General features: G+C 35.0%; 1 protein-coding gene across 1 annotated transcript in view; it reads right to left on the bottom strand.

The window, feature by feature from the left end:
• Positions 1 to 13,620, bottom strand: part of LOC121876157 (leucine-rich repeat serine/threonine-protein kinase 1-like) — a 227,373-nt gene that overhangs the window by 90,883 nt on the left and 122,870 nt on the right. Inside the window, exons 26-27 of the mRNA XM_042381100.1 lie at positions 7,614 to 7,816; positions 1,258 to 1,411 (exon numbers count right to left, since the gene is read on the bottom strand). Coding sequence (XP_042237034.1) covers positions 1,258 to 1,411; positions 7,614 to 7,816 — 357 coding nt within the window. The remainder of the gene's footprint in view (positions 1 to 1,257; positions 1,412 to 7,613; positions 7,817 to 13,620) is intronic.

Genomic DNA, 13,620 nt, shown 5'->3' with positions numbered 1-13,620 from the left:
CGAGGGATCACTGTACAGCCACCCCCCACCCCCAAGTTCCTGGATTTTTATTTTGTGGTCCTCTATTACAGTGGTCCCTCGGTTAACGGCGCCGTTAACGAGATTTCGGTTAACGAGTTACCTTCCATAAGATTCTTAACTTCGGTTAACGAGCAATCCCTTGATTAACGAGTTTCTTACGAACCGACCTCAACATAAGCTTGCATTTGGCGTGTCCACCAGATGTAGTATTAGTCCACCAATACAGTAATTCGTTCTAGGGCATATATTCCTTACCATTTTAGTAAATATCAAGAAGTTTATACTATTCAATTGCTTAAAAGTTTAATATTAAATTTTTTTGTCATTTTAACAATTATTGAACATAATTGAAGGTAAGGAAACTAGTTTTATACACGCCATCCAGCCTGTCAACACACCAAACAGGCGCCAGTCTCTGTCTTTTCAGTGGAAGTAACATCTTGCTTGAGACTCTCTTCAAATAAACGCTTTTTTTTCTGTGTTGCAAGCAAATTAGTGGTCATTTTGAAATTTATTTTACATATTGATAATAGATAATGCAGTGCAGTGTTGATTTAAAGAAAATAATCTTGAATTACACCAAAAGAACTAAAATTTTATGGGTGAATGGCACCATGAATGACTTCCTTCCACCCCAATGCCTTCTTCTCCCTTCTCCACCCCCCATTCTAATTCCCATCATCATCATCATCATCATCCAGGAGCCTTCTATATACACACCTCAAAGTAGTGTACTTTTAACACCTTTTTGTTGAATATAGGCAACTTCGGTGAGCTGGAACCACACTAAAAACCCATTGAAACAATGGTTTCGTTAACAGGTTTTTCGTTAACCAGCAACCTTGTAGAACGGATTGTGCTCGTTAACCGAGGGACCACTGTGTGTGTGTGTATATATATATATATATATATATATATATATATATATATATATATATATATATATATATATATATATATATATATATATATATATATATATATATATATATATATATATATATATATATATATATATATATATATATATATATATATATATATATATATATATATATATATATATATATATATACATACATATATATAGTATATAATAATATATATATATATATATATATATATATATATATATATATATATATATATATATATATATATATATATATATATATATATATATATATATATATATATATATATAGTATATAATAATAATAATCCATAACAGTACCTATAGCTTGTTTGTAAGTCCATGAGAAGATAATGGTCTTGGTTTACGCTCCTCAGTATTGGCCATGTAGAAGGCAGAGTTGCCAACAATAGTAGACCCTGAATTGCTGGAGAACTTCTTGCTCCGTACAGACCAACCTCTTGAGCGTACTGGAATCTGAAGGTCCAAAATTTTTGTAAGACAATGGTATAAAAAATGGCTACCAAGATGGTTATATCTGACAACTCTATTTAATAAATAGTTTACAGTGTGTTAGAAAAACTTTCTTTAAAGGAAGTGTTTAATGTACAGCCATACTTATGCATGCCTTGCTAGAATTTCCCACATGATCTCTCAACCTTAATTTAGCCACCTTTAATTATTGAATTGTCCATTTATTTTTTTATTTTTTATTTTTTTATCATTTCAATTCAAAATGTACAAATAAACTGCATCAGGCACACTCCCAATTTTTTGTGTGTTCCTTCCAGTGCAAATCCACATTATATACTATTGACTACCTCTTACTATTAATTTCGTTTTGGAAACTGTGGCTTTCAATCTAACAACTTTAGAAATACAGGCAGAGACCTTCAAATTCAGGACCTTTGGGACCAAGACCAAATATTTTTGAGGAATTTACTGTTTTCTGGGTCCTGGATCACCCACATTACCCTCGGCCTACCAGGAGACTAAGTTTTGCTTCCAGACACACTATATCACTCTTACAAACTCATTTAAATTTTTATTTAATTCTTAAACAATAAATAAAGTAACTATGCATGCAATATAAAAAAGTCTGTTCAGAAGATGAGAGTTCCTTAAAGCGAGTTAAATGAGTTTGTTTACATCCCAGCAGCTTCTACCGAGTGTTTACCAGAAGTTATGAGTTACAGTAATAAATAATTATTGTCTGATTGAACAAAATAGCCCTATACCTTGATTATCTTTACAAATATCCTTCACTTCCCAAATGGGTTAGGTCCCTTGAAAACCCTTCAGTTAAAAAGTATTTGGATAATGAATAATATAATAAATGAAGAAATAGGGTTTAGTAGCCGACCAACAAAATATTTTTTTTTTTTTGCAGCCAAGTTAACTATGTTTTGGTTTATTCTTGTGCTTTACACAATTACAAAACATCATGTAATAAAATAAAATAAAATATGTGGGTTTTCTATCAATAGCTGGAGGAGATGCTCTATGTTGTCCATCACAGCATCATAGGATAACGTAAGCCTGCTTGCTTCTATCTGTGCGTCCTTGATCTCCTGAGCATGCTTGAGTATAATGGCGACCATAGAAGGAGGCATGCCTTGATCTCCCAGTCTTAGATGGGTTTTATCCCCGTTCTTGATGCTTAATTATCTTAAGCGGGGTCACAGGCGATGGTGGGGGTTGTGAGCGAATCACCACTATACAGTACTAGGATGCCATTACATACAGATTCACAACAGGAATCCATGAATACAGATGGATAAAGAGAGAGCACTTCACTTGCAGTGAATACGGAAAGAATGGAGAGTGGGAGAATGCAGGAGGGGGATGACATCATGAGCCTTGAGAAAAGGCACATTTCAACACATATGGTGGAGCAAAATGGCCACCCAGCTGAATCTCGGGTTGTTGTTGGTTTGCAATTTGAATGTTTGTTCTGACAAACATTTTGATAACAAATGTTACCTTTGGATAACACAATGAGGTGGAAGGATACAGCAATCAAATAACTGAATATTCATATGAATATCATTTGGATAGTGAGGGATACCTGTATTTATATACAGTACAGGTACTTACAAAAAAAAAATTATTATTTTCACATTATCATCATCGATGTTTTAAAACCATTTTGTACACTTTCATGTGTTAGCCATGATTACCTGATGGCAGTTGTTGGAAAAAAACAGAATGGAATCCTCCCCTAACTTACCACTGAAAACCCAGGTACTGCTCAAAAAATGCAGCAGAGACCTTGTTTCTGCTGCATTTTCTGATGACCTGGTTGCCATCAGGCATGCTGAAGTTACGTTTTAAGACTGGATTCCTTCTAATGCCAACCCACAAGGTGGAAGCAACAGGAAAGGCTCGGTTGCAACTTCCTAAGGCAATCAAAGACTACCCACCTACCCTTTTGATATCAATACTGGTTAAAATAAACCAAAGATTCGAGGTAACTTACACCAGATGCTCCTTGTTGTCACATGGTTTAATTTGACCAAAATTAATTTCAGAAGCTATGTGAAAATAATAATAATCTTTTTATTAAATAGGTAAATATAAATAAGGATAATCAAGGTACAGTTTAGGGCTATAGCCTAACCCAGGAAAGAACATGTCCAAATACGGGCTTTAAACATTATGTGCGAGTTATACTTATCATATCTACAGTATATATACCTACTCACTCATTTCTATTTTTACATTATGCTGCCATTATTCACATTAGAAACTGATTAGGAGAATTGTTTGCAAATATTCATGACAAAGTAAAACTGTAATACTGTATTCTAGTTCAAGGTACAGTACAGTACAGTACTGTACTTCATTAAAATTTGTGGAAAAAGTAACTACAAAAAAATCCAGGGGAAATGAGACCAATCAATAAAATGATACATAAAAAGACCCATATGCAAAATGCTTTAAAAGTGTCACAAAATAAATACATTGTATTACTACATATGAAACTTCAACTCCTACTGGAATGGATCAGCAAAAATGATGGCATAGAGTATATGTATGCATTTATGTACTGAATATATTTTTTTACTAAATGTTTATATTTAATAATATTAGCAACAGTGCAATGGCTACGGATTAGTGTTTCATATTTTTGGTAAGAGACTCAGATTTCTACTTATACTGAATCCTTACATTTTTTACATACTGTATTGAAAAATGGTATTTGTAAGCATGTACAATTTTAAAACCTGATCATGCAATTGTTGAGAGATAACTATAGAACTGGACTGGTGGATTACAAAGTTGCTGTGCCCTTCAGGATACAAGTGACTAAAATCATGATTGCTGTAGGGCTGTGTTTTAGTATGAGATAGAGGCCAATAAAATAGGTACAGTATCAAATCTTACTATAATATGATATAAATTTCAGTGTTAAAAGGCAATTAGGGTCTGGGAGGCACAAAAATACACCAGCTACAATATAGTCCTGCTTGACACATTCCTTAAAAGCCTCCCACTGTGCAAATTTATGATAAATGAATAAATAATAAACCATTGAAAACCATGTAAAAGACGAAATACATGTTCAAAGGAGAGAGAGAGCATGTAAAAGGAGGGTATGGGACCACAGCCGCAAAACATACATTAAAAAATTCCTCCTTAAGACACTATTTTCCTCACTTCAACACTAATTCAATTATTTCAAAACATTCTTTACTAAATTATACCTCACATTGTGTGTGAACAATTGCTTCCTAGACTGCAGCTACTTAAACTCAAGGTTTCTCGTGGAACAATAGAACTCTTAAGTGTTGATGTAGATGTTGTTTAGTAGTCTTGGCTTTCATCATGTAATATTTTATTATTAAATTTAAAAACATATTTAATGAAACATATAAACAAATTTTAATGCTTCTCTAAGAAATGAAACATAAAAGACATTTAATGTTCTTTCACTAAATGTGAAGAGGAAACACTGCAATAAGTTACCATAGGTACAGTAGAGAGCTGACCTATGAGGAAGAAGATAAAGAAAGAAAAAATTCTTGAGACTAATTCAATTATTTTTTTTTTAACAATTTATACCTCACACTGAGTCTGAACAACTGCTTCCTGGAATGGAGTTATTCAGACTCAAGGTGACTTCATGTTTACATGCGAATGGTAGTTTTGGGCCTATTGGCCTGTGCTTGTACTGCCATCTATTGAGGTCACGGGAAACTATATTTTTATCAGGTGATCAGCTTTCTTCATTTGATATTTATCGATTAAATCTTTGAAAAACCTTATCTAATGAAACATACAGTATTAAATGTATTTAACAACTTGTGTATGGGGTCCCCTCTGAGTTGAATAAAATTGTTTGACATTTTGTGTTGCAATTTCAAGTGAATATACATATTTTTATTCAATTTCTTTTATTCTGTTGCATACAAACACAATTGTTCATACAGTATGAGCAAAAAAATAAAATAAATAAATTATCATAAGGTCAAATAGAGAGCAGTACTGTATACTGTAAACATATATGTCCACGGTAGTTAGTGAGTGATCTTGGGAGGGTGTGTGGGGAAGGAGGGCGAGGAAGAGGAGGGGTGCTAGGTACAGGTAGTATGAGGTAGTGATGGTCACTGGAGGGGGTGCACTGGAGCAGGAGGGTGGTGGTGGGTGGGGATGATGTGAGGTAGTGATGTTCTCTGTAGTGAAGTGTGGGGAAGCGGTAGGGTGGTGGTGGGTGGGGGTGGTCTGAGGTAGTGATGGTCACTGAAGTGGGGTACAGGGGAGCAGGTGGTGTGAGGTAAATAATAATAATAATTAATGGTTTATTGAAAAGTTCAGCAACAAAAAGTTGAAAATATACAGTTGCCAGAAATGACTTAATACATACATTGACATGTCACACACACACCCACCTGGCATATTTTTCTATTATTTAATATTTTATATCATTAATGATGAAACATACACCATAAGAGACTGACTCATACAAGAATATAATGAATAAATAAAAACAAACATGAACGCGGATACAAACAGTCCACCACAGCCCTACAGACAGGGAAGAAATTACCTTGATTCACTCTCATTATATTTGAAGTCAAATTATATATTGCATTTTTTATGTTATTTAATACTGTAGTATGTTATAAATAAAATACTTGCGATCATGACAACAGCCAGTCCTCCTCCCCCACCTTCAGCTTGTTTATACATTAAGTGTCATCTCTTATCTATTAGCTCTCGTTAGGCCTCTATCAAATCTGATTAAACCACTGTACAGTGGTCCCTAGGTTAACGAACGCCTCGGTTAACGAAATTTCGGTTAACGAATTACCTTCCATAAGAATCTTCAATTCGGTTAACGAACAAAAATTCGGTTAACGAAATTCTTGGCTATGTCAACATGTTTTGGCTTGCTCACCAGCTGGAAGATTAGACCGCCAATACAGTGTCCGGTTCTAGGGCTTATATTCATTTCCATTGGAGTAAATATCAAGAAGGTTGTGTTATTCAATAATTTTCCAAGTTTTATATTAAAATTATTAGTCATTATAACACTTATTTAACATAATTGCAGTACAGGGAACTAGTTTTGAATGCGCCCATCAGCCACTTCACTCACCCACCAAGGCGTCAGTTTGTGTCTCTGTTCAGTGGAGGAAACATCTTGCTTGTGGGTCTCTTGAACACAGAGTATTTTTAAATTTTTACAGTACAGTACAGTGGTCCCTCGGCTAATAAGCACAATTCGTTCCAGAAGGTTGCTCGTTAACCGAAAATTCATTAACCGAAACCATTGTTTCAATGGTTTTTGGGGTAATTGAACGGGCAAACTTTTTTGGAGTGAAGTCTGTGAACTCTTGGAATAATCACCCAGAAAAAGTTGTGATGGCAACATTTTTTAATTCATTGAAGACCAGATTTGACAAACACTGGAGCAGGTTCAGGTTCAAATTCATTTTGCCCAGGGGAGTGCAACAGAGATGTGACCAACTGCCTCAGCAGCTATAGGCTATTCAGTGGTGAAGAGGATAAAGAAAAGTAAAGTATACAGCAACACAACTAGCAGACGACAAAAAGCATAGCAATATAACAGCTTTGTTGAGTGAAATAAGTTTTTTTTTTCCTGTTTTTGTTGTTTACTGCATTTACTTTATAAATAAATGTGATGTTTAAAAAAACCTTACTACCAAACTGAAAATATATTTACTGTACATGTGTACTAAAACATTTTCTGTGATCCATCCAGCTATGCCCAAATAGAACAAATAAATGTCCCCATGAAATTGATGTAATGCATAACTCACAATCCATCAGATTTTTAGTGTACTCTGGAGGTTTGTGAATATTCTCAAAATTCCAAACATTATACTGTAAAAGTATACGCATAAAAAAAAAAAAATTGGAAGGTAGTTTTTGTTTTATGAGTTTGTTAAAAAAAATAATCAAAATACTGACATTGATGGCACCATAAATTTACCCTGTTTTTGATAAGGAATAATAACTAATTTTTAAATTCTTTAATCCCTTGTGGATGGGGATCACAATTTGTTAAACTATAAGTTGTGTTAGGTAAATATTGTAATGAGCAATCTATTCTAAAATAAAAAAGCCACATCAATACAATATTTAATGAAGACAAACCAATTAAAGAAAAACAAAGAAATAATGAACATGTTTCCCCTGGAAGAATGAGCACCTTTACCCTAACATCCATCCCTGGTAGTCCCTCACGCAGCTGCACTTCAGATGGAAGGAGGGAAGGGATGAGCAAGGTTCGGTTGTCCCAGGTGAGAGCCACCTCAAATTTGTTAAGTAAATTCACGATGTATGATTTGGCATCCACTGGAGCGCATGTTGATGACTTGAACACATGCTTTAGGTCATCAAGCTTCATTATGCCTGAAAGAAATTATTAGTGAAATATAGGGATAGTAAGAAATATTTTTTATAAATGCAGTCAAATCAAATTTTCTGTTATAGAGGTGTTGACAGTTACCCGGTATATGACTGATTGATATACGATCAATCAGTTTTATGATGTTAAGTAATTAACACTAAATACCGCTATGCGATGGCTAAGATCAGATTTATGATGGTCATTACCCGATGGCTACCTGAATGATTTTCCAGCATTGTTACTGCTGTGAAAAAGTGATGTACAATAACTCTAATATTCTGAGATATGATGAAGCAATTTCGGAATGGCGTAAGATGTGCGACCCACAATGGATGTGTTGGAGACTCTGCCCATCCCCAGAGATTGCAGAGCTGTGTAGTTGAACTGTCACATTGCCCAGAGGATGGTTTACATGTGAGACACACTATTGTTTGTACATAAAATAATATATACTGTAATGAATATATGTAATGAATAAATAAAATCATATTAATAAATACAGGCAATGACCATTATACGATGGAATTACAGGTACTCCCCGACTTACGACGGGGTTAGGGACCGACATCCAGGTCGTAAGTCGAAATGGTCGTAAGTAGGAAATGCTTAAATAACACATAGAAAATCGAAAATTTGGGTCTCTTTTTCTTTTCAGCACCACAAAACACTCACTTTTAAGCTTGACAGCCATTTTAAAGTGAATTACAGATGAAAATTTTGTCTGTGTACTGACTTTGGGACTCAAAAATACATAATTTGACCACATTTTGGTACGGCTGAGGCGGTCGTAAGTGCGGGTGGACGTAAGTCGAGTCGGTCGTAAGTCGGGGACTATCTGTAGAGACCTCAAAAAATAAAAACATCGCTAAGTGATTGATCGTACATTGATATTAATAAATTTTGGAGAAAAATAGGTTCCGTTCCTGAGCCACTGAAGAGCCCGAACAAGTTTTATATCCTGCTGCTATAATGATGAAATAATGTCTAAATAACTCAAATAATTTATAAATAGAAAAACAATAAATTTATACAAAATAATTTCATTTACCTAACACAAACGTGTGTGTGTATGGACTTGGCAGGTCACCAGGTTAGAAGTCACCGTAACTACATCGCCTTACCTCTCCTCCTACCAGGCGCAGCTGTGTTATTGTTATTTTTCAACTCGTAATACTGTATTGAGTAGATACTGTATACGTATTTTTAGTCATTTCTTTTACTCTGTTACATGCACACACAATTGTTCATACAGAATGTACAAAAAAAATTATCATAAGGCCAAGAACAGAAAGATAATAAAAATGGTTCTTACATCTGCAGTAGTTGGTGTGTGGTCATGGAAGGGGAAGGGGAGTGAGCAGTAGTGGTGGTGAGTGTTGGTAGTGTTAGTGAGTGTTGAAGATGATGGTGAATGGTGGTGGTGGTAGTGAATGTTAGTGGTGATGATGAGTGTTGGTGGTGATGGTGAGTGGTGGTGAGTGTTGTTGGTGGTGATGGTGAGTGGTGGTGAATGTTAGTGGTAGACTGTTGATGGTGAGTAGTGGTGAGTGTTCGTGGTGGTGAGTGTTACTGGTGGTGGTGAGTGGTGTTGTTGTTGGTAGTATATATACAGTACATAATTATCTTCAATTTTTTTTTTACTCTGTTAAATGTCCACTGTACCCTCGTTAGTGCGGATTGTTATAATTCAGAATTCGTGTTTTGTTTATTAAATAATTACTGGTAAACAAATGGAATCAGTAATAATCTGAATTAATTGTGCAGTTCCAGAAATAGATTATGTGTATTACAGGGGGTATAATAGAAATATATTATGAAATAGATAAAGATGAATGAATTATAGGAATAAAATATGAATTACAGTTGTACCCCACTTAACGCGGTCAATTGAACCCAGAGGGTCCCGCGTTAAGTGAAATCCGCGTTAAGTGAACAACAGAACATATGGGATTAATTCCAATAGAAACCGGCCCGACCCCCAAACTCCACTTTTTGAAGGCACATACCTATGTTGTAGTAAAAATAACATCTTAATTTTATGATGGTACATGCACACAATTAATACTTAAGAGAAATAGAGAAATACAGTGGCCAAGTTAATGTCCATTCAAATAATGGACTCAACTCCCTCCCCCTCTTCTCACACTACACTCGCTGGCTCTTCCCTCTCTGAGAAATTTTGGGGGGAAAACCAGGTATAGTAATAAATAATACCTCAAACTAAAGTTAGGATAATATAATTGACATTGCTGGATTCCTTGTAAGACTAGGAATATTTTTGAATATAAATGTCATATATTTGCACAAAAGATAACATAGTTATCTAGAGAAAAATTTTTATCTAAAATTCGTATGTTTACCTAAAATATAAGATGTTTATATTCAAAAATGATCACTAAATTATAAGAATCTGGTGCTAATGTAAATTATATTCTGACCGGGTAATTTGTATGAATTTTATGAGCTAAAACAAATATCTTCAGTTAATAAAAAAAAAAATAATTCTTCACGGGGTAACAGATGGTCTGTCGGTCCCTCCCTCCCCCCAACCCCCCACCAACTGTCCCAAGGAGATGTGTGGGATAACCACTAAATTTTAATAAATAATACCTCAAACTAAAGTTAGGATAATATAATTGACATTGCTGGATTCCTTGTAAGACCAGGAATATTTTGAATATAAATGTCATATTTTGCACAAAAGATAACATAGTTACCTAGAGAAAAATTTTTATCTAAAAATTGTATGTTTAATGCAAAATATATGATGTTTATATTCAAAATGATCACCAAATTATAAGAATTCCAGCAATGTAAATTATATTCTGGCCGGGTAATTTGTGGCGAATTTTTATGAGCTAAAACAGCAGTCAGGCAGGTGGCGGTGGGCAATCTAAAATAGCTGCTCGAAATGACACCTCACCGCAGATATGTGGAAAAAAACTGCGGTTAAGTGAAAGTCTCAGCTTGGCGAGGCACTGCTGAGGCGATAAACGCTATGAAACTGCTGCGAAATGAATCTTTATAACAACAGCATGCAATTTCACCATATAGTAATTCCCTTATTATTTTGGTTCATTTGGTGCTGGGTTAATAAAACGTTATAAAAAATAATTAATTTTCCCCAAAAATCTAACACTCAATCCTGGATGAGCTATTGAGCAGCTGTATATTCCCGATCTCTTGTTTAAAGAGAGGTAATAGCTGATCGTTTCTGCTCTCCCTAACAATGTTGCCAGCACTCACCATGTATTGGGTTTGAAAACTTAACCCATCAACATTAATGAATGTTACTTCCATTGTACTTTTAAGGAGCAAATGGCTTTTACTTAGAATGCCCACAGAAGAGATTGTAAATAAATTAAAGTGAATAAAAACTGGCAAGCAAGTTGGAAAGGCACCACTGCCAGCTGAAATCAAGTCGTGTTACAGGTGCCACAGAGACTTTAAATTTTATTTTGTTTGTGTGCTTTCTCATGGACTGAAACTGTGCCTACAATACACCATTCACAGGGAAATACAGTGTACACAGTGATAGCACAAAGAGATATAGTCGTCGATGAGTACAGAAAAAGAAAGTACAGCTCCTCCCCGACTTACAACCACCCGCACTTACGACCTGCCTCAGTCATACCCAAATTTTGTCAAATTACGTATTTTTGAGTCCCAAAGTCAGTGCACAGAAAAAATTTTTCGTTTGTAATTCACTTTAAAATGACTGGCAAACTTAAAAGTGAGTGTTTTGTGGGGCTGAGAAGAAAAAGAGACACCCATTTTAGATTTTCTATGTATTATTTAAGCATTTCCGACTTACGACCATTTCGACTTAAGACCTGGATTTGGGTCCCTAACCCCGTCGTAAGTCGGGGAGGAGCTGTATAAGGAAATACTAGTTGAAATAAAAAATAAATAAATAAAATCAACAAGCTTGGCTATCCTTAAAGGCATTCTATTACAGCCCCAAAGAAAGTTTTATTTTATTTTTCTGTGTTTCTAAAGGACTGAGTGGGTGCATAAAATCCGTTATTCATAGCAAAATGCAGTGTACATAGAGATAGCACATAAATACCGACAAATGCCGTAGTGAACTGAAAAGGAAAACAGAAGACAACTCTAAAGGCAACAGGGCAGGTTTAAAGCCAGAGCAGAGGGCAGCTAAGTACTGTTCTTTTTTCCTCTTTATTTTTAAATAGGTAGATCTATACACAGTCTGCTCCCCCCCCACCCCCCACAACAACAACAACCATGAGTATGATATGTGATTACTGCAGGGGTATGTCGGATATGGAGGATACAGGCCTGACCCTTACAGCGTTTAGGATGTTGCAAACTGCCGTAAAGCATGAAGGCTGTTGCTGGTATTGCCCTGACTGTGTAGTCAAGGTGAATGAGGCAATTGCAAGCCATAGGGGAACGAGTTTCCTAGGGACGAAAATAGATGAAGCTAGAGCCATGCTGGTTGCTAAACTAGAACAAGTTGGGAAAGACATCCTTGCTAAGACTGAGGAAGTAGCCGACAGAATGGAGGTGGTTGCTAAGAGGAGTTATGCTGATGTATTAGCAGGGCCACGGGAGGGGGCGGAAAGTAATGCAGGATCAGAACAGGTTCTACAGCAGCTAGGGACTCTGAAAAAGTGTGTCGAAAAAATGAAAATTAACGGACTTAATGTTTGGGGAGAGGAGGAACAACGGGAATGTCTCCAGCGCAGGAACAATGTACAGTGGTCCCTCGGTTAACGAACACAATTCGTTCCAGAGGTCGCTCGTTAACCGAAAATTTCGTTAACCGAAACCATTGTTTCAATGGGATTTTGGGTAATTGGTTCCAGCTCACAGAAAAGTATATGCAAAGTAAAGCCAAAAATGCATAAAGTCAGAAACACTCCTAAAATTCCCCTAAATCATCCTTAAATCAATATATATATATATATATATATAGATATATATATATATATACATATATATATATATATATATATATATATATATATATATATATATATATATATATATATATATATATATATATATATATATATATATATATATATATATATATATATAGATATATATATATATATATATATATATATATATATATATATATATATATATATATATATATATATATATATATACAGTATTACCCCGCCTAACGCGGTTTCACTTAGCGCGTTTTACCATATACGCGGTGCCTCGCCAGAGCTGAACTTTCACTTAACGTGGGTTTTTTCCACATATAAGCGGTGAGTGTCCGGCTCGAGAGCTATTTTTAGATTCGCCCCACCCGCCACCCTGCCTGACTGCCTGTTTTAGCTCATAAAATTCATACAAATTACCCAGCCAGAATATAATTTACATTGCTGGAATTCTTATAATTTGGTGATCATTTTGAATATAAATATCATAGATTTTGCATTAGACATACAAATTTTAGATGTACAGGTTTATTCTGAGTAAATATGTTATCTTTTGTGAAAAATATATGACATTTATATTCAAAATATTCCTGGTCTTACAAGGAATCCAGCAATGTCAATTATATTATCCTAACTTTAGTTTGAGGTATTATTTATTACTAAAAGGTAAATATTCTGGTTTTCCCACACATCTGGTGAGACGGTTGGTGGGGGGTGGGGGGGAGGGAGGGACCGACCGACCATCTGTTACAGTGAAGAATATTTTTTTTTTTTTATTAACTGAAGATATTTGTTTTAGCTCATAAAATTCATACAAATTACCCGGTCAGAATATAATTTACATTGCTGGAATTCTTATAATTTGGTGATCATTTTGAATATAAACA

This window comes from Homarus americanus, unplaced genomic scaffold (assembly GCF_018991925.1).
Source record: "Homarus americanus isolate GMGI-L3 unplaced genomic scaffold, GMGI_Hamer_2.0 scaffold33468, whole genome shotgun sequence".
Lineage (NCBI taxonomy): Eukaryota > Metazoa > Arthropoda > Malacostraca > Decapoda > Nephropidae > Homarus > Homarus americanus.
Note: the sequence above shows the minus strand (reverse complement) of the source record. Positions and strands in the feature narration are given on the sequence as shown.